The sequence below is a fragment of the Schistocerca serialis genome, chromosome 11 (genome assembly GCF_023864345.2).
Source record: "Schistocerca serialis cubense isolate TAMUIC-IGC-003099 chromosome 11, iqSchSeri2.2, whole genome shotgun sequence".
NCBI classification, from domain to species: Eukaryota; Metazoa; Arthropoda; class Insecta; order Orthoptera; family Acrididae; genus Schistocerca; species Schistocerca serialis.
In genome coordinates, this window is record NC_064648.1 from 177,089,594 (window position 1) to 177,112,748 (window position 23,155).

A 23,155-nucleotide genomic window follows, 5' to 3' on the forward strand; every position below is an offset into this window, starting at 1 on the left:
CTGCCAATTACAAAAAAAAAAAAAAAAAAAAAAAAAAAATCTGCCAAATCGGACAAGCCATCCTCAAGTGCTGTTTAATACATGTGGCAATTGATTATTATTTATACAGGGTGGTCCATTGATCGTGACCGGGCCAAATATCTCACGAAATAAGCGTCAAACGAGAAAACTACAAAGAACGAAACTCTCCTAGTTTGAAGGGGGAAACCAGATGGCGCTATGGTTGGCCCGCTAGCTGGCGCTGCCATAGGTCAAACGGGTATCAACTGCGTATTTTATTTTTTTTACGAACACCATTTTTTTATTACATATTCGTGTTGTCCGTAAAGAAATATGAATGTTTTAGTTGGATCGCTTTTTTCGCTTTGTGATAGATTGCGCTGTAATAGTCACAAGCATATGGCTCACAATTTTAGACGAACAGTTGGTAACAGGTAGGTTTTTTAAATTAGAATACAGAACGTAGGTTCGTTTGAACATTTTATTTCGGTTGTTCCAATGTGATACACGTACCTTTGTGAACTTCTCATTTCTGAGAACGCATGCTGTTACAGTGTGATTACCTCTAAATACCACATTACTGCAATAAATAAGGAAATCGACATACATTGCACCATTTAGATTGCCATCGATAAAATTAGGGCCAATTATCCTTCCTCCCATAATGCCGCACCATACATTTAACCCGCCAAGGTCGCTGATGCTCCACTTGTCGCAACCAACGTGGATTTTCCGTTGCCCAATAGTGCATATTATGCCGGTTTGCGTTACCGCTGTTGGTGAATGACGCTTCGTCGCTAAACAGAACGCGTGCAATAAATCTGTCATCGTCCCGTAATTTTTCTTGTGCCCAGTGGCAGAACTGTACACGACATTTAAAGTCGTCGCCGTGCAATTCCTGGTGCGTAGAAATATGGTACGGGTGCGATCGATGTTGATGTAGCATTCTCAACACCGCCATTTTTTAGATTCCCGATTCTCGCGCAATTTATCTGCTACTGATGTGCGGATTAGCCGCGACAGCAGCTAAAACACCTACTTGGGCATCATCATTTGTTGCAGGTCGTGGTTGACGTTTCACACGTGGCTGAACCCTTCCTGTTTCCTTAAATAATACTATCCGGCGAACGGTCCGGACACTTAGATGATGTCGTCTAGGATACCGAGCAGCATACATAGCACACACCCGTTCGGCATTTTGATCACAATAACCATACATCAACACGATACCGACCTCTTCCGCAATTGGCAAACGGTCCATTTTAACACGGGTAATGTATCACGAAGCAAATACCGTCCGCACTGGCGGAATGTTACGTGATACCACGTACTTATACGTTTGTGACTATTGCTGCGCCATCTATCAGAAAGCGAAAAAGGTGGTCCAACTAAAACATTCATATTTCTTTACGTACTTCACGAATATGTAATAAAAATGGGGGTTCCTATTTAAAAAAACGCAGTTGATATGCATTTGACCTATGGCAGTGCCATCTAGCGGGCCAACCATAGCGCCATCTGGTTTCCCCCTTCAAGCTAGATGAGTTTCGTTCTATGTAGTTTTTTCGTTTGATGCTTATTTCGTGAGATATTTGGCCCGGTCACTATCAATGGACCACCGTGTATAGGTAAGTAGGTTTCAGCAGCTAGAAAGGAGGAATGAATGATTATTATTTCAAACTCTTTTTATTATGAAGTTCACTGACACAAGATGAAAAAAAACTGTAGCAGTTACAAAACATCGAATATATCTCTCATGGATGAGCTGGCTAGCTTTTTAGGGTCCTTATTGTTGAGATCCTTCTTGAACTTGGATGCTCCAGCCGCCAGCAACGCCTTCACTGCTCTCAGGTTCCCCGAGGCCACGGCCACGTGCAGAGGCGTCTGCTCCTTGTGGTCCTGTGCGTCTATGTGCGCCGATGCCCCCAGCAGCAGCCATATAACCTCCACGTGACCTCTGAAAGAAGCGTAGTGCAGAGGCGTCTGCCGGATCGAGTTCCTCATGTTCACGTTGGCCCCTTCATACACCAAACACCTGACGACCTCCACGTGTCCTTCCAGCACAGCGCAGTGTAATGCGCTATCCCCACTGTCGTCCTTTGCGTTGAGAGGAGCCCCTGCCGCAATCAGTTTCCGAACTTCCTGCTCGTCACCATCTTCAGCTGCCTCGATCAGTTCCTCCACCAACATTTCATCGTCATCCTTGGATGCAGACCTGCAACGTACACTATAATTAACACATCATTCATTATGACAAGGCATAGATGCTGTATTTAAAACTGCCATTCTTCTACTTCTACACTATGTGATCAAAAGTATCGGGACACCTGGTTGAAAATGACTCAAAAGTTCGTAGCGCCCTTATCGGTAACGCTGGACTTCAGTATGGTGTTGGCCCACCCTTAGCCTTGATGAGAGCTTCCACTCTCGCAGGCATACGTTCAATCAGGTGCTGGAAGGTTTCTTGGAGAATGGCAGCCCATTCTTCACGGAGTACGGCGCTGAGGAGAGGTATCGATGTCGGTCGGTGAGGCCTGGCACGAAGTCGGCGTTCCAAAACAAATGGCTCTTAGCACTATGGGGCTTAACATCTCTGCTCATCAGTCCCCTAAAACTTAGAACTACTTAAACCTAAATAACCTAAGGACATCACACACATCCATGTCCGAGGCAGGATTCGAACCAGCGACCATAGCGGTCCCAGACTGAAGCGCCTAGAACCGCACGGCCACACCGGCTGGCTCGTACCAAAACATCCGAAAGGTGTTCTGTAGGATTCAGGTCAGGACTCTGTGCAGGTCAGTCCATTACAGAGATGTTATTGTCGTGTAACCACTCCGCCCACAGGCCGTGCGTTATGAACAGGAGCTCGATCGTGTTGAAAGATGCAGTCGCCATCCCCAAATTGCTCTTGAACACTGCGAAGCAAGAAGGTGCTTAAAACAGCCGGCCGCTGTGGCCAAGTGGTTCTACGCGCTTCAGTCTGGAACCACCCGTTCGCTCAAATTCGAATCCTGCCTCAGGCATGGATGTGTGTGATTAGATTAGATTAGTACTTGTTCCATATATCATGAATACGACACTAAGTAATGATGTGGAACATGTCAGGTTAATAAACGGAATCTATACAATATATTACATTACACAAAATATTACGTGACACTTAATATTTTAATGTTTTTTTTTTGGGGGGGGGGGGAGGGGGAGGTTGGGGAAATTACCCACTTACTATATCCAAAAATTCCGTTAAGAAATTCTTTTAATTTCCTTTTAAATGCTCTATGGCTATTGTAGTGGGAGGCGAAATTGAAGCATCACCCATCCACCACTGTCAGCCCAGTTTGCAGGTGAATATAAGTTTAATTTAGTTTTGTTTATGTATTTTTGTAATATTTTTGTAATGGTTGTGAATTGTCTAAAGTTTTGCATTTTTTTATGTTTCATGTACGGAGAGAGTGGCGCAACGAACGGAGACAGCATCTTCGCTGCCGGGACCAGAGAGAAAATTGCTGGCCACTATACGTCGCGGGTCGACAGCCAAAGAGCAACAGAAGATCCTGGAACCGAGTTGTTGCGTCGTGCTTCTAAAAAATAAAATAAATGAAAATTTGTAATGTTCTGTACAACAATGATGTCATAGGAAGTTTAATCTTATTGAAAATGGTAGTTTTTGTCTCGCCAAGGCTCAGGTTCACGTCTGTATGTAGGAAGATAATAAACCAGTGGATGCTACTAAAGTTGAAATACGTGTTCTGAGGATTTATTTACGAAGAATTATGTGAATGGATTAATAATATATTTGACAAGATTATTGAATTTTGACAGCGTTCATCGCAACTTTGAATCTCAAAAGTTTATTCAATGTGTGATTCTAATATCGATTAAATCAAGATAACGTGTGTCAATATAATTTCTGAGGAGAAACAAACGAAATCTAAATTGAAAAAGTTTACGCAAAGCAATTGGCCCGACTGACGTAATTCTGTGCATACGACTCAAATGATGTTTTACAGTTTCGTTCAAGAACCATTCTCAGACAATTTAAAAATAATATAAATAATTTTGAAGTGGGTTGTAACTGACGTAGGTGACGAAGTCTACACATGGTCATATGTCAACCGAAAATCATTTATAAGAAACTTACGTCGTTACACTACACTATCTGTCAGACTTTTAATGCTCTTATGTAAGTGACCAAAGACTTTTGAGGCAGCATAATTTACCCTCTTCTGAGACAAAGTTAGATTTAACCTTGAGTAGTGAAGATTTTCCTTTCTCCCAGTGTTGTAGCCATGTACAGTGCTATTACTTTTGAATTCATTCGGATTGTTAATAACAAATTTCATATGTGAATATATATATTGTGAGGCTACAGTGAAGATCTCTTGATAACTGGGTGTTGTGTGATGTCCTTAGGTTAGTTAGGTTTAAGTAGTCCTAAGTTCTAGGGGACTGATGACCATAGATGTTAAGTCCCATAGTGCTCAGAGCGATTTGAACCATTTGAAGATCTGTAGCTCTGTAAATAAGTGTCTGCAGGATGATCTTGGATGAGCTCTGGCAATTATTCTGATTACACGCTTTTGTGCAATGAACACTCTTTTACTCAATGATGAGTTACCCCAGAATATGATGCCATACGAAAGCAGAGAATGAAAATAGGCGTGGTAAGCTAATTTACTCAGATGTATATCGCCAAAATTTGCAATGACCCTAATAGCATAAGTAGCTGAACTCAAACATTTCAGCAGATCTTCAGTGTTTTTTCTCCAGTTCAACCCCTCATCAATGCATACACCTAGAAATTTTGAATATTCTACCTTAGCTACCGATTTCTGATCGATGTCCTTAGGTTAGTTAGGTTTAATAGTTCTAAGTTCTAGGGGACTGATGATCTCAGATGTTAAGTCCCATAGTGCTCAGAGCCATTTGAATCTTTAAAACATCAATGTAGGCCTGTGCTGTGGCAGTGCCACGCAAAACAACAAGGGCTGCAAGCCCCCTCCATGAAAAACACGACCACACCGTAACACCACCGCCTCCGAATTTTACTGTTGGTACTAAGCACGCTGTCAGATGACGTTCACCGGGGATTCGCCATACCCACACCCTGCCATAGGATCGCAACATTGTGTACCGTGATTCGTCAGTCCACACACAGTTTTTCCACTGTTCAATCGTCGAATGATTGCGCTCCTTACACAAAGCGAGGCGTCGTTTGGCATTTACCGGCGCGATGTGTGGCTTATGAGCAGCCGCTCGACCACGAAATCCAAATTTTCTCACCTCCCGCCTAACTGTCACAGTACTTGCAGTGGATCCTGATGCAGTTTGGAATTCCTGTGTGATGGTCTGGATAGACGTCTGCGTATTACACATTACGACCCTCTTCAAGTCGGCGGTCTCTGTCAGTCAACAGACGAGTCGGCCTGTACGCTTTTGTGCTGTACGTGTCCCTTCACGTTTCTACTTCACTATCACATCGGAAACAGTGGACCTAGGGATGTTTAGTAGTGTGGAAATCTCGCGTACAGACGTATGACACAAGTGACACCCAATCACCTGACCACATTCGAAGTCCGTGAGTTCCACGGAGCGCCCCATTCTGTTCTCTCACGATGTCTGATGACTACTGAGGTCGCTGATATGGAGTACCCGGTAGTGGGTGGCAGCACAACGCACCTAATACGAAAAACATATGTTTCTTGGGGTGTCCGGATACTTTTGATCGAACAGTGTACACCTACATACACTGAGGTGACCAAAATCACCAGACACCTCTTGACATCGCGTTGAACCTCCTTTATTTTGGCATAGTGTAGCAACTCGATATGGCAGGGACTCAAAATGCTGTTGGTGGTTCGCTTCAGAAATATTGATGCATGCAGGCTCTATAGCTATCCATAATTGCTAAAGTGCTACCAGTCCAGGATTTTGTGCACCAACTGATGTCTCGATTATGACCCAAAATTTTTTATGGCATTCATTTCGGCGTACTGCATGGCCAAATCGTTCGCTCGAATTTTCCAGAATGTTCTCCAAACCAGTCATGAACAATTCTGGCCTGGTGACATGACACCATTGTTTGGAAACGACGTCCATCAATGGCTGCAAATGGTCTCCAAGGGGGTAGCCAAACACAACGATTTCCAGTCAATGACGAAGGGAGGGAAGTCACCATGTCTGGATGAGCTAAGTGTAGAGATGGTGAGAGTGGCAGGAGGGGTGGTGTTACAATGGCTATATCGAGCAAAAAATTGTGTGGAGACAGAAAATGATCCCAGAACACTGGAAGAAGGGAATCTTTTAAGAAGGGAAATAGAAATGAGTGCAAGGACTATGGGGGATAACACTGATGAGTCATTGGGCAAAAAAATTTTGGAAGCACGCATTCGAGAAAAATTAGAAGGAAGAATGAGAGAATAGCAACACGGGCTCAGAACAGGAAGTTCCACCGTGGGCAATTTTTGTTCTAAGACAACTGCAGCAACAGCACTATGGATATGGAAGAGCTTTATTAAAGACCTTCCTGGACATTGAAAAAGCGTACGATAGTGTACGTAGAAGCAAAGTGTGGGAAGCCCCGGAGAACGGAGGAGTAGCAAAACAAATTATTTTGGAGGATAAGGGAAATGTACCGCGGAAGTGTGAGCTGTGTGAAAGTGGGAGGAGAGAGATCAGCTTGGACTGAACAGAAGAATTGTTTGAGGCAGGGAAGTGCACTTTCACCATTAGTCTTCACTGTAGTGATGGATGATATAGTGAGTACAGTAGCAAATATAATTGGTGAAAGGAAGATGAAAGCTACGGTGTTTGCAGATGGCCGGCTGGGGTGGCCGAGCGATTCTAGGCGCTTCAGTCTGGAACCGTGGGACCGCTACGGTCGGATGTTCGAATCCTGCCTTGGGCATGGATGTGTGTGATGTCCTTAGGTTAGTTAGGTTTAAGTACTAAGTTCTAGGGGACTGATGACCTCTGAAGTTAAGTCCCGCAGTGCTCAGAGCCATTTTGACCCTCCTATTTGAAGACTGGCAGAAACGGTGGGACAAGTGCATCACATTCGTGAGAGGCTACTTTGAGGGAAAAAAGCACTCTGTCTTCAGGCCACGAGTGGCCTACCGGTACCATCCGACCGCCGTGTCGTCCTCAGAGGAGAATGCGGATAGGATGGGCGTGGGATCAGCATACCGCTCTCTCGGTCGTTAAGATGGTATTGTTGACCGAAGCCGCTACTAATCGGTCAAGTAGCTCCTCAACTAGCATCACGAGGCTGCGTGCACTCCGAAAAATGGGAACAGCGCATGGCGGCCCGTGTGGTCACCCATCCAAGTGCAGACCACGCCCGACAGTGCTTAAGTTCGGTGATGCCACGGGAACCGGTGTAGCCACTGCGGCAAGGCCGTTGCCAATATTTCGAGAAGGACCATCAAAATTATGAGGATGAGTGAAGATATGTTGTCTTTCTTTATTGAAAAGCTCTCATACTTTACATACCTTAATTTTGATGACGCCGCCGCCACCAAACTACACATTTCCGTTGCAATTTCGACATCGTGCAGCAGCGCATTTTTCCAGCCTTCGGTGGCCATCACCTGGGGATGGCTCGCGACGAACTCCACAGCGGCGCTCTTCAGCAGTGGACAGGAGTGCAGCCCGGCTAGGACCGCAGCAGCGGCCGCGTTGTCCACGGTGAGGCCCCGAGCCACCGCCTGCTCGCACCTTCTCTTGAGCAGCGGCAGGTCGTACTTGTCCGAGGCGGGCAGCAGCTCCGCCGCCATGCTGTCCAGCTGTGGGGCCGTGTCCGTGTAGACGAAACGCAGCAGCTGCCTCAGCACCGCTTCCCGGACGTCGGCCACCTCGACGCGACCAGTCTGGGCTTCCCGAGTGTCGCGGCCCAGCATCGCGGCGAAGACCGGGCTCCTCGCTGCCAGGACGGTACGGTGGGCCGGCAGCTCCGACTCCCCGACGACCAGAGTCACGTCTGCGCCGACCCCGGACTCCAGCAGAGCGCCCAGGTTGTCTGCCAAACTGCCTTTTTCACCGTTTGCACCCGCCATTGTAATCGCAACTGAAACACGCGTTGCATATCACTTGCGTTGTACGACATAATTTATACAAAATACACTGGCCATTAAAATTGCTACACCAAGAAGAAATCCAGATGATAAACGGCTATTCATTGGACAAATATATTATACTAGAACTGACATGTGATTACATTTTCACGCAGTTTGGGTGCATAGATCCTGAGAAATCAGTACCCAGAACAACCACCTCTGGCCGTAATAACGGCCTCGATACGCCTGGGCATTGAGTCAAACGGAGTTCGCATGGCGTGTACAGGTACAGCTGCCCGCGCAGCTTCAACACGATACCACAGTTCATCGAGAGTAGTGACTGGCGTATTGTGACGAGCCAGTTGCTCGGCCACCATTGACCAGACGTTTTCAATTGGTGAGAGATCTGGAGAATGTGCTGGCCAGGGATACAGTCGAACATTTTCTGTATCCAGAAAGGCCCGTACAGGGCTTGCAACATGCGGTCGTGCATTATCCTGCTGAAATGTAGGGTTTCGCAGGGATCGAAGAAGGGTAGAGCCATGGGTCGTAACACATCTGAAATGTAACGTCCACTCTTGAAGGTGCCCTCAATGCGAAGAACAGGTGACAGAAACGTGTAATCAATGGCACCCCATACCATCACGCCAGGTGATACGCCAGTATGGCGATGACGAATACACGCTTCCAATGTGCGTTTACCGCGATGTCGCCAAACACGGATGTGACCATCGTGATGCTGTAAACAGAACCTGGATTCATCCGAAAAAATGACGTTTTGCCATTCGTGCACCCAGGTTCGTCGTCGAGTACACCATCGCAGGCGCTCCTGTGTGTGATGCAGCGTCAAGGTTAACCGCAGCCACGGTCTCCGAGCTGATAGTCCGTTCTGCTGCAAACGTCGTCGAACTGTTCGTACAGAAGGTTGTTGTCTTGCAAACGTCCCCATCTGTTGACTCAGGGATCGAGACGTGGCTGCACGATCCGTTACAGCCGTGCGGATAAGATGCCTGTCATCTCGGCTGCTAGTGATACGAGGCCGTTGGGATCCAGCACGGCGTTCCGTATTACCCTCCTGAACCCACCGATTCTATATTCTGCTAACAGTCATTGGATCTCGACCGACGCGAGCAGCAATGTCGCGATACGATAAACCGCAATCGCGATAGGGTACAATCCGACCTTTATCAAGGAAACGTGATGGTACGCATTTCTCCTCCTTACAGGAGGCATCACAACAACGTTTCACCAGGCAACGCCGGTCAACTGCTGTTTGCATATGAGAAATCGGTTGAAACTTTCCTCATGTCAGCACGTTGTAGGTGTCGCCACCGGTGCCTTGTGTGAATGCTCTGAAAGGATAAACCTTTGCATCTGAATGCTCTGACAAGCTACTCACTTGCATATCACAGCATCCTCTTCCTGTCGGTTACATTTCGCGTCTGTAGCACGTCATCTTCGTGGTGTAGCAATTTTAATGGCCAGTAGTTTAGTTTGCACATCTTTTTATTAATACACTGTAAGTCATTAAATTTGGTGCAGTACGATTGTGAATTTGCAACGGGAATTGTGTCAGACATAGGGGATATAAAAATGAAAGACCTGGCATACTACGCTTACTTTCATTCCATAATGTCATATGGGATTATTTTTTGGGGTAATTCATCAAGCCAAGTTAAAGTTTTCTGGGCACAAAAACGTGCAGTAAGAGTTACATGAGGTGTGAACTCAAGAACATCCTGCAGAAGCCTGTTTAGGGAACTAGGGATACTAACTACTGCTTCACGATATATTTATTCCTTAATGAAATTTGTCATTAAAAATATATCACTTTTTCAAACCAACAGCTCAATTCGTGGAATCAATACCAGAAATAAAAATAATCTTCACAAGGATTTAAAGTCACTTAGTCTTGTACAAAAAGGTGTTCATTATTCAGGTACACACCTTTCCAATAACTTGCCAGCAGCCAGAAAAAACTTAACAACCAATGAAATTCAGTTTAAGAGAAGCCCAAAAGATTTATTGGTGACCAACTCCTACTCCATTCATGAATTTCTCAGTAGAACCAACTGATTTGTATATATATAAGTACAATATAACTTCTGCACAATTTCAGTGCAGCAATGTCTCAGGGTGTATACATGGACAAGGAAAAAAAATCCTGGATTTTTACGGGATATCCCGGTTAAAAACACTTTCTCCCGGATGAAAACACACTTTTTCCGTGTTATTCAGTGGCAGTATATTTTCCCTCGGAACTGTAAAACTGATCAATCCTTTTGAATGGTTATGTTTTTATATACGGGCGTAGAATTTCCCAGCACTTTAGAAAACGAAACTCAGGGAAGAAAACCCCTTTTGGAAAGAATTTTGATGCGCAGCAACATGTACGCTGCATATTTTCGTCTTACGACAGTATAAATTCGAATTCCACCAAACACCGCATGTTACTTTTCGAACCATTGTAATCGAGATTGCGATGCGCTTTTGTAAGCCACTCATAGCTCACGTCACGTGATCCCGCCAGCCGATGACAGCGGATACTCAGACCACAGGACACGTGGTGTAGTCAGCCAATAGCAACATCACAGTTAAGTCGCTTGGATACACAAACAGGAAAAATTGATGTATATGGTGTTGCTACAAGAAAAGCAAAGCTTTCACAAATAATATTGGTCTCTAAGGTTAATAAGCTGCAAGAGAAGATAAGCTTCCACACATAATGTTGATCTTTTTTGCGCGTCTTACACTTTAATATAGATCACAGAAATGTGCCAGGAAAAGTTTTAGTCGAGTCCACTAACTTGTCCTCAAAGTTTTCCACAAATAATGGCTCTGAGCACTATGGGACTTAACATCTCTGGTCATCAGTCCCCTAGAACTTAGAACTACTTAAACCTAACTAACCTAAGGACATCACACACATCCATGCCCGAGGCAGGATTCGAACCTGCGACCGTAGCGGTCGCGCGGTTCCGGACTGAGCGCCTGAACCACTAGACCACCGCGGCCGGCTTTCCACAAATAAATTAGCTACCGCAGAGGAGAGAGAGCTTCCCGTAGCACCACATCTACATCTACATACATACTCCGAAATCCACCATACGGTGCGTGGCGGAGGGTACCTCGTACCACAACTAGCATCTTACTTCCCTATTCCACTCCCGAACAGAACGAGGGAAAAATGACTGCCTATATGCCTCTGTACGAGCCCTAATCTCTCTCACCTTATCTTTGTGGTCTTTCCGTGAAACGTAAGTTGGCGGCAGTAAAATTGTACTGCAGTCAGCCTCAAATGCTGGTTCTCTAAATTTCGTCAGTAGCGATTCGCGAAAAGAACGCCTCCTTTCCTCCAGAGACTCCCACCCGAGTTCCTCAAGCATTTCCGTAACACTCGCGTGATGATCAAACCTACCAGTAACAAATCTAGCAGCCCGCCTCTGAATTGCTTCTACGTCCTCCCTCAATCCGACCTGATAAGGATCCCAAACGCTCGAGCAACCATCGAGGACTGGGTTCTGTTACTTAAGAAGTCTTCGAGCCACTCACATACTTGGGAACCAATCCCATATGCTCGTACCTCAGTTTAAGAAAGTAGACACAGTAGTACTCTTGTGTGAAGGGAGTTACATATAGTGACAGTAGAAGGGAGTTATATATAGTGACAGTAGAACATTTATATGGTTTAAACTAGGGCAATGTTTAGGATGAGTCAAGCAGAGCAAAGCAGCACGCGTCAGCCTTCAGCTGTTAGCACTGATGATAATGAAGCAGTAAGAAGTGTTGTAGGGCCGATGGCTACAGATAGCGCAACAGGTCGCCCTGTAGACACGGCTGGAGGTGTAACAGCAAGTACGCAGCAGGGATTAGATCCATTGGTAATTATCATGAGACAGATGCAGATGATAACCGAGAGCATGAATACTTTGAAAACCGACATTAATGCGAAATTTGCCTCCAATCCCATATGCTCGTACCTCAGTTAGGAGTCTGCAGTGGGGCACCGGGTCAAACGCTTTCCGGAAGTCAAGGATTTGCTGATAATAACGACATGAGTGTCCGGTCTCCTGCGCTCGAAATACTTCTAAATGGCTCGTCATCAAACGCTCTGTGATTTAAGAAATTCATCGTACATTCTCGCACATAGTTCAACTTGCGTAAAAGGATATTTACTTTGAAAGTAACGCTTTTCAAACCACCATTCGCCATATTTTCCCGCGACCTGTTAGAAATAGGTTTGTTTCAGTAGTCGTCAGAGAGCGCCACATAATAGGAGCCACCGCGCTTTGGCGGCTGCTATGACGCAGGAAGCCCCTATGTTCGTACGTGTAAAACATTAAAAGATCTTACCTTATGTCATAAAAGAAACAACATATCAGAGGATACTCCAAGAGCATCGGAATTTCGTGAACCATACTAAAATGCCACATTTGAAGTCCATACTTAAAGAGTATATCCAGATTCCCAATGAAGTAGGCCTCGACCTGATATTAAGCTTTTCAGTGTGCAGAATGAGATTTTCACTCTGCAGCGGAGTGTGCGCTGATATGAGACTTCGTGGCAGATTAAAACTGTGTGCCCGACCGAGACTCGAACTCGGGACTTTTGCCTTTCGTGGGCAAGTGCTCTACCAACTGAGCTACCCAAGCACGACTCACGCCCGCTACTCACAGCTTTACTTCTGCCAGTATCTCGTCTCCTACCTCCTACGAGTTCGAGTCTCGGTCGGGCACACAGTTTTAATCTGCCAGGAAGTTTCATATCAGCGCACACTCCGCTGCAGAGTGCAAATCTCATTCTGGAAACATCCCCCAGGCTGTGGCTAAGCCATGTCTCCGCAATATCCTTTCTTTCAGGAGTGCTAGTTCTGCAAGGTTCGCAGGAGAGCTTCTGTAAAGTTCGGAAGGTAGGAGACGAGATACTGGCAGAAGTAAAGCTGTGAGGACCGGGCGTGAGTCGTGCTTCGGTAGCTCAGTTGGTAGAGCACTTGCGCGCGAAAGGCAAAGGTCCCGAGTTCGAGTCTCGGTCGGGCACACAGTTTTAATCTGCCAGGAAGTTTCTTTTGAGTGTGGTTTTCGGGATGTAAATTTTTTTGGAGTACCAGTACTGTATTAATTCATTTTTGAGTCTTTATTATGGCATAATGCCATACGTGCTAGAAGATGAAAACGTGCACTTGAAATGCTGCGAGCAGTTGAACGTAGGCAATGGTGTGGAACGAAACACTTCGTTTGAAACACATTGACTACATTGTTCTACAAGGCGGTTAAGACATGACTGCCAGAAAAGTGGAAATAAAATAAAATCTGAAATTAATAACATATATTTGCCTTCCGTAATTATGTGAATGTGTTTTAATTCACTTGATAGCTCTCGTCCACAGAAATCCGTTTTTTTCCCTCTTTTTTTTCCATTTGACGTAAAGCAGTAAACGAAGAGGAAACAAGAAAATCACCAACTGTAAACGCGGGTCATGTGGAGACTACACACTTCCCCACTACAACTCGGACTTCTCTGCGCATCAGCCCCGGATCTACGATATTTCCGAACCGGGGCAATACTGAGATAGTGCCTCCGACCCCCTCCCTCGAGCGTTTGAGATGCGACGTCAAAAATTTAAAAAAAATGAATTTTGAAAAATATGTTCGTTTTGTAGCGCACATCTATCTGAAGAGTCGGATACGTAAAATATACATGTTCGAGGAAATTTAAGTCACGTTATTTAGTCATAAGTGTGCCACAGTGCAGTGCCACCCCTCTTCACACAGCATTCTTCTATCGCACGTCACTGTATTTCGCTCCGTGGAATTGAAACGTGTGTATTTTGTACTGGATGCCGTCAAACTATAATCAGGGCAGTGTAAATTAAAATGTCCTGTGCTGCCCCTTTTGCTCCCTGTCGCCCGGTTTCACATCTTGCCCCTCTTAAAAAAAAGATACAGGATGGGATTATTTGTAATCGGGAGAACACGAACACTTCAGAAAATTTGCACTCTTTATCGCCTGCTAGCTAAAAAGTTTCTGTTTTGGATTAAATAAAATTAAATATAGGATACATAAAACCAGTACAGACAAGATACAAGCAAGACAGTACACATTCCATCAATCCTTAACTCCTAGCATTGTTTTCTCTCTAATCTTGCTACAGCTTTACATGGCGTGTTTTCCTTTCTGCGAAAGAATCTATTACATCAAAGTTCGTCAAACGTTTTGCTACGTGAAAAATCGAAATATCCTTCTCTAATACTGCGTATGCTGTTAATACAAACAGTACCCAAGACTGGTGTGGTTTCTCGATCTGATTACGTCTATTTTGTTACTGTCTGCTTGATAAAACAAAAAAGGCCTTTCTAACAGAGCAGAAATTGTAACACGCACCAAATAAACGAGACTGTTTTGGTACAAGTGGTCATTTTTATAACACGACAGAATATAACTCACGAAGACCAACATAAAATTCTTATTAGGCCTACTACAAGCAAAAGTTTCACATTTCATTCAAACGCTCCAGTTTCTCGAGCATGAGATCGGAAAGTAGTAGTACGAGATTTTTATATAAATTTTGAATCGTCACATTATTCCATAATTTGTGTGATGTCCCCGTTTCTTTTCCTTCGTCGTTCTAACAAACTACCTTGTCATTACTAATGCTGTAACTATTCCTGCCTGTGTCAAGACTCGTTCTCTGGTTAACTTCACCAACCATGCCACAATCACCGGTTGAGTTATCTCTGATAATTCTCAGGTTAAGCGTTGTGTTCTTACAAACCATTTTCTGCGCTACTTCCAGAACAGAACTTAAGCGGCTGCTAGACGGTGACTGTACAACTGGCCCTTACTAGTTTAGCGATCTGGCCAAAACTTTTCTGACAACATTTCATTTTCTTGGATATACGGAGAAGATAACACGTAATCTTTTTTACCTGTTATTTCTGTTAGTCGTTTATTTCCACTCTGGCAGTCTGACTCTATGGACTTCGTTAGTAATTATAACACTGCTGACCATTCGCAAACCCAATCAACCACATAATCGGACAGCGAATGGCGTTCACTCGTTCGGCTTTACTCCGCTCAGCTCGTACAGTCCGGTGCCCTTTTGCTGCAGGAAAGTTTATTTCTAGATGCGACGAGGATTCCCCTGACAGACATCACGTACACTATGCACGCATTCAAAAATCAACTTATGATTCATTCAGAAATCAACTTACAGAGTGTGTCCAAAAACCAAGAGGGATGCGTTTCAAAATCATATGAGTAATCGATAGACCAAAGTGAGCTGGATGCTAGGCACTTGGTGAAACAAGTTTTTTTCTCCTGAAGAATATGAATTTGGTGGACCCCCCCCCCCCCTCACCGCAATTGTCTCCCGGGTCAGATACCTCGGTTGCTCCCCCCCTCCCCCCAAATAGATCCGGGCCTGTTGCGCATGCGTGAATCTGGCTCCTTGGGCGCAGCAGTAAAATTTTTCCCGGTTGCATCTAGCTGCTTGCTGTGACTGCTCACACAGCCAACAGCGGCATTTCTGTAGCCAGAAGGGGGAGAAGGTACAACTCATACGCCACCCAACTGCGCATGCACATCAGCCCCCTTGTAACTGCTAAAACGAATCTAATGTAAACAGCTGTGATGTCACACTCATCGGAGGCAATTTGTTGTTATGAAGCACTGCATAGTCTTCCTAAAGCCTTTGTTAAATTTTGCTACTGGCAAACAGCTTGTATGTGCACTGTGTTTTGTTGTTGTATATGGCACATTTCCTTTGCAATTTATGCTTCATTTTCATATTTTTTTCTGATTCTCGTTTTATTGTTGCAGAATTATTCTGCAGTAGCAGGATACAGTAATATCCTTTGTTCAAATATCGATTCTTACGAGCCAAAATTACAAAAAATTTAACTGAAAACTAAAACAACGAAAAATTTCCGGGTTTTCCCGGTTTTCTCCCGGATGAAAAAATTCCCGGGTTTTTCCCGGATCGTCGGTTGTCCCGGGTCGTATACACCCTCTATGTGATCAAAAGTATCAGGACACCCCCATATTAGGTGCACTGTGCTGCCACCTACCATATCAGCGACCTCAGTAGTCATCAGACATCGTGAGAGAGCAGAATGTGGCGCTCCGTGCAACTCACGGACTTAGAACGTTGTCAGGTGATTGGTTGTCACTTGTGTCATACGTCTGTACGCGAGGTTTCCACACTCCTAAACATCCCTAGGTCCACTGTTTCCGACGTGACAGTGAAGTGGAAACGTGAAGGGACACGTACAGCACAAAAGCGTACAGGCCGACCTCGTCTGTTGACTGACAGAGACCGCCGACAGTTGGAGAGGGTCGTAATGTGTGATAGGCAGACATCTATCCAGACCGTCACACAGGAATTCCAAACTGCATCAAGATCCACTGCAAGTACTGTGACAGTTAGGCGGGAGGTGAGAAAACTTGGATTTCATGGTCGAGCGGCTGCTCATAAGCCACACATCACGCCGGTAAATGCCAAACGACGCCTCGCTCGGTGCCATTGGACGACTGAAGACTCGAAAAACGTTGTGTGGAGTGACGAATCACGGTACACAATGTGGCGATCCGATGGCAGGGTGCGGGTATGGGGAATGCCCGGTGAACGTCATCTGCCAGCGTGTGTAGTGCCGACAAGAAAGTTCGGAAGTGGTGGTGCAAAGAAACTAATAACCACGTGCTCATAATGTTTTGGCTCATCAGTGTAAAAACTATTACATTTATGAAACGTTACGATCATTTTCTAAGCTTCATCTTTTGAGAACCACACCACACGACAAAAAAGAAATCAACATAAAAAATTTAGTAAAAGTTCACTTTTGGGGGTGAATCAGTACTATCTATTTGAAAACTTGATGCATTCAGCAAGTGCAAACGACTTGCCAAAGTGTTATTTTTATAATTTCGTTGCTTCAAGTTGTCACTCGCTGGCATATAATTCCAACAAAAGGCTGCTAAATGTTGGAGGTTGTTGTCATGAGGCAAATAAATTGTTGTTAGGCCGTTACGGCGTGAGGTTCAGCGATTATTGCACAATCTCTCCTCATCACAATGCCATTTCGTTGACATTTCGATTCGCTGAAAAGCCCATGCTGCAATCCTTTTTCAATGATGAATGTTCAGAACTGGGGAAATTTGAAACAAGTTACAAACTCCGGCAAACCAGGAACTGTTCAGATGGGCAAAGGCTCTGTTTAGAGTGTCATGTGCAACTCCGCAACAAACTGGCTGCCGTTACAGGATTCAATCACTTCATGTGATAATTGTGCACTACTGGCCATTAAAATTGCTACACCAAGAAGAAATGCAGATGATAAAAGGGTATTCATTGCACAAATATATTGTACTAGAACTGACATGTGATTACATTTTCACGCAATTTGGATGCATAGCTACTGAGAAATCAGTATCCAGAACAACCACCTCTGGCCGTAATAACGGCCTCGATACGCCTGGGCATTGAGTCAAACAGAGCTCGGATGGAGTCTACAGGTACAGCTGCCCGTGCAGCTTCAACACGATACCACAGTTCATCAAGAGTAGTGGCTGGCGTATTGTGTCGAGCCAGTTGTTCGGCCACCATTGACCAGACGTTTTCAGTTGGTGAGAGATCTGGAGAATGTGCTGGTGCAGGACCTCCAACATGCGGTCGTCCATTATCCTGCTGAAATGTAGGGTTTCGCACGAATCGAATGAAGGGTAGAGCCACTGGTCGTAACACATCTGAAATGTAACGTCCACTGTTCAAAGTGCCGTCAATGCGAACAAGAGGTGACCGAGATGTGTACCCCATACCGTCACACTGGATGATATGCCAGTATAGCAATGACGAATACTTGCTTCCAATGTGCGTTCACCGCGATGTCGCCAACACGGATGCGACCATCTTGATGCTGTAAACAGATCCTGGATTCATCCGAAAAAATGACGTTTTGCCATTCGTGCAGCCAGGTTCGTCGTCAAGTACACCATCACAGCCGCTCCTGTCTATGATGCAGCGTCGTCCCCATCTGTTGACTCAGGGATCGAGACGTGGCTGCACGATCCGTTACAGCCGTGCGGATAAGATGCCTGTCATCTCGACTGCTAGTGATACGAGGCCGTTGGGATCCAGCACGCCGTTCCGTATTACCCTCCTGAACCCACCGATTCCATATTCTGCTAACAGTCATTGGATCTCGACCGACGCGAGCAGCAATGTCGCGATACGATAAACCGCAATCGCGATAGGCTACAATCCGGCCTTTATCATAGTCGGAAACGTGATGGTACGCATTTCTCCTCCTTATACAAGGCATCACAACAACGTTTCACCAGGCAACGCCGGTCAACTGCTGATTGTGTGTGAGAAATCGGTTGGAAACTTTCCTCATGTCAGCACGTTGTAGGTGTCGCCACCGGCGCCAACCTTGTGTGAATGCTCTGAAAAGCTAATCATTTGCATATCACAGCATCTCCTTCCTGTCGGTTAAATTTCGAGTCTGTAGCAGGTCATCTTCGTGGTGTAGCAATTTTAATGGCCAGTAGTGTAGTAGCTGCTGGAATTATGTTAGGGCTTTCTCCTGTGAAAGTTCAGAGTGACTGTAAACATGATTTAAACAGTCACGTCAAATGCAAAGTTAATTATACACAAAACGTAATTAGTAGCCAGGTGTCATCTACTGGAGGCTTCTGGCCTGGAGTTGCAGGGGCCAGTAGGTAGAGGTAGACGGGCAACTGTTATCAGATTTGGAAGTAAAAATGCATACTTTCGCTCACACTGAAAAAATTCACATTCTCACACTGGCACCAACGACTTTTTCCATTAAGAAAACTTGCGAATTCTGTGTCTGCGAGAGAATGGTTAAATCAGCTAGAAAATTGACAAGGAAGCAGCAAAGACACCAGTGCTTTAATAGTGATAAGTTCAGTAGGTTCTGCCATATCGTGAAGGATTGTGTTTCTGTTAGAACTGATGGAAGAAATGTTACGAATCAAAAGCTACTGTTGCTAGGCAGCCTGGAAGAAATGTTCATTGCCTATCGAAAGGAGGATGGCCAAGAAATTGTTGATATGAACTACAAGATTTTCATGGGTTTCACAGTCTGCAGCATTAATGGTTCAAATGGTTCTGAGCACTATGGGACTTTAACTTCCGAGGTCATCAGCCCCCTAGAACTTAGAACTACTTAAACCTAACTAACCTAAGGACATCACACACATCCATGGCTGAGGCAGGATTCGAACCTGCGACCGTAGCGGTCGCGCGGTTCCAGACTGTAGCGCCTAGAACCACTCGGTCACCTCGGCCGGCAGCATTAATCAAAAGCTTGCATGGTGCGCTTGAATAACAGGTTACTCATGTGCACCAGGATCCGATCCTGAACAAACTTCGGAGTACAAACAGAGGATCCAAGAAGATTGTGCATTGCTTGAAACTAAGCAACTGCCAGTATACGATCCCGCCTAAGAGATGGCACCGAAAATCTCTGACTTGATCATTCTCTATTTTTTCACAAACAATCAAACGCGTCATCTGAAAACTGTGAAGGAAAACTTTTAAGCCTCGTGAAGCAACTACACCGCAGAAAATTCCTAATTTATTGTCCAGGATGCTGTCAAGGTTGTTACTGGGAGAACAGTAGAGCAAGTGTGCGCCCCATAATTGCCTATTTCTCAGAAAATGAGCAAACCGAATGCAAGAGGTTTTGTGCAATTTGGGACAGGCTAAGATAAGGTAAAGTTCCAGTTTATGTCTATTTGACAAAACTTGTGAGTAATCTAAGACAAATCCGCAGAAAATTATATTTTTCGGCGGTAGTTCAACAGCCCAGTACAATACGTTCAAGAAATTCGCCAATATGTACTACCATATCAAAGAGTTTCGTGTAAATGCAAAGTGTAAACTTTTTGCAACAAGTCAGAGAAAATCTCCACGTGATGGAATTGGAGGCATTGTAAAATAGTTGGCTCCAGGAGCGCCGAAAGAAAAATAAAATCCTCGCAAATTCACATCTACACATATTCAATGAGTAAATTTGCATAAAATTGAATTAATTGTTGTTGAGAGGACACAACATTGAATCGGCCAGCGTTTCTCGGGGAAAAAGGATTTCTTTAGCTTCAAGAGTTGTTGGAACAAGAGAAATCGAGACCAGTTTGTTACAGATGATCTGATAACAATTCATGTGATACGATTGTCAGAGAACTTCTTCTCATTTGTTGTCAAAATATCAGAAACAGTTCTCGATGCCCCAGAATTCATGGTTTCAACACTACATACAGTTTGTTGCCAAAATATCAGAAACAACCCTTGATAGCCCACAATTTATGGTTTTATCAATACATATAAGGCCGAATGTTACATGCTTCTATGACAAAATCCGGTAGGTTGGAAATTTTTGTGAAATCTCATATGCGGAGAATGAAACACTTATTTGGTCTATGTATGCTGGTGGCCCTTCGAGATTGTTTCAATGGCGAGTTTGAAAAGATACACGCCAGACCCCCAATAAGGATGTTATTACAAATCTGTCGGCAATACGCCTTACCAGAATCAGTCATAAACAAAGTGGATAAAAGTTTAAATCACTGCAGTGGTAACGCTTTTTTTAAGTTGAAATGTTGGTATGTTGGCTTCGGCTTGGGAACCCAAACATGGTGCAGAGAGGCAATGTTACACACAGACAAGATTTCTAAACAAAAACGCATATTCGTAAACAAACAAATGTAGAAAAAAAAAGATGACACGCTTACGCAGCTAACATAATCTTCAGTCATAATTTACGCGAGTAACTGCTTACACGCGAATTATATGGCAAACAAATTAGGATAACAAAAAACAAATAACATAGAAGTATACGTACGAGGGACAAATTGCTGTCATAGTTTATGTGAGGAGGTAATGGAACCACGGGCAACAATACTCCGCATCGTGACCTCAGGACACTACATCATCGTGGTACTTCTAATTAATAAATGTTGAGTCTAAAGGGAATAACGCGTAGTAGTTGCTGTTTTGGGCGGGGACTAACTAATATTTAACACAACAACGAAAACATCAATGAAACAGTGACATACACGAAATGCAACGCCGATTGCGACAGAAAATAGCGGAAAAATAAGAAAGAAATTATAATACATTTCCCACTGCACACGTAAGGAAAATTCACGAAAAAAAAGAATCGTGTAATCGACAAGTAGAATCCACCTAGATACGGCAATTCTAATTGTCGTACTTGAGCGATATAGGTCAGTTCTAATTATCGAATCAACATTCCGTTATTTTTCGTGATATGTGTTAGATGTGTACTCTTACGTCGTTAAGGTTTTAACTTGTTTGTATCGACCTCTGCACCACTGCAAAAACGAGATAGCTAACAATCATCGGGATCAACAAGTAGACATGACCTATAAACCTCAAGTACAGAGACTGCAACCAAAATATTTAACCCTGAAAGAAATAACAGTACATATTTAACGAAAAGTTACTAAAGAACGAAACGTGGAATGGAGAACTAGAACTGACTTATATTTCTTCAGGACAAAATTCAATAATCAGGTGCAAAAAGTTTTATTATGCTTTTCTGGTTTCGACAAATTAATTTGTCACCATCAGAATCACTTGCTAAACAAATACGGCGAGAACTCGTAAGTCGACTTTTGCAGAACATCTCAAAACAGGAAAACACACATTTCGTCCTCCATTCTTGCTTAACAAGGAAATTTTACGTGTAGTCACAAGGGCTACAAAATGAGATTTTTAGGAGAATTTGAAGTATATAAACATTATCACCCTAAATTCAAATGATTTGTTGAATGATCAACTTGCGTTAAAAAACAGACACTATATTGATTGCATTTATAAAATGTGTAAATTAGCCTATTCCTTTTATGTATTAGAACTACGTGTCACGTTTTCTTTTTTTCAAATGTATCATATATAACTTTTTATATATATTATATATAAAAACAAAGATGAGGTGACTTACCGAACAAAAGCGCTGGCAGGTCGATAGACACACAAACAAACACAAACATACACACAAAATTCAAGCTTTCGCAACAAACTGTTGCCTCATCAGGAAAGATGATTTGTTGCGAAAGCTTGAATTTTGTGTGTATGTTTGCGTTTGTTTGTGTGTCTATCGACCTGCCAGCGCTTTTGTTCGGTAAGTCACCTCATCTTTGTTTTTATATATAATTTTTCCCACGTGGAATGTTTCCTTCCATTATATTTTTATATATATTTCATGAATATGCTTTTACGTATGTTCCTTGCTGCTAGTACAACAGAGACACAAATGTGATTCAGTTACTGTAAATTGTCAATTAGTGTTTCAAATAATCACATACAATTTGTACATTCCTGGACATACCATGACATTAAGCTTCTGTGAAGATGATATCGACATCTGCTAAACCATTACTAAGTAAATTTCTGTAATATACCTTTTATATTTCCTTAAATTCCCACCTTTTTGCAGTTTCTTCAGTTTTAATCTACAGGTCATAACCAATAGATTGTGGTCAGAGTCTACATCTGCCCCTGGAAATGTCTTACAATTTAAAACCTGGTTCCTAAATCTCTGTCTTACCATTATATAATGTGGAATGTCAGATCCCTTAATCGGGCAGGTAGGTTAGAAAATTTAAAAAGGGAAATGGATAGGTTGAAGTTAGATATAGTGGGAATTAGTGAAGTTCGGTGGCAGGAGGAACAAGACTTCTGGTCAGGTGACTACAGGGTTATAAACACAAAATCAAATAGGGGTAATGCAGGTGTAGGTTTAATAATGAATAGGAAAATAGGAATGCGGGTAAGCTACTACAAACAGCATAGTGAACGCATTATTGTGGCCAAGATAGATACGAAGCCCACACCTACTACAGTAGTACAAGTTTATATGCCAACTAGCTCTGCAGATGACGAAGAAATTGAAGAAATGTATGATGAAATAAAAGAAATTATTCAGATTGTGAAGGGAGACGAAAATTTAATAGTCATGGGTGACTGGAATTCGAGTGTAGGAAAAGGGAGAGAAGGAAACATAGTAGGTGAATATGGATTGGGGGACAGAAATGAAAGAGGAAGCCGCCTG

General features: G+C 43.7%; 1 protein-coding gene across 1 annotated transcript in view; it reads right to left on the minus strand.

The window, feature by feature from the left end:
* Positions 1-1,667: 1,667 nt before the first annotated feature.
* LOC126427257 (serine/threonine-protein phosphatase 6 regulatory ankyrin repeat subunit B-like) overlaps positions 1,668-23,155 on the minus strand; it is a 38,799-nt gene continuing 17,311 nt past the window's right edge. The window contains exons 3-4 of the mRNA XM_050089513.1: positions 7,495-8,068; positions 1,668-2,215 (exon numbers count right to left, since the gene is read on the minus strand). Coding sequence (XP_049945470.1) covers positions 1,732-2,215; positions 7,495-8,057 — 1,047 coding nt within the window. The 5' untranslated portion in view covers positions 8,058-8,068 and the 3' untranslated portion in view covers positions 1,668-1,731. The remainder of the gene's footprint in view (positions 2,216-7,494; positions 8,069-23,155) is intronic.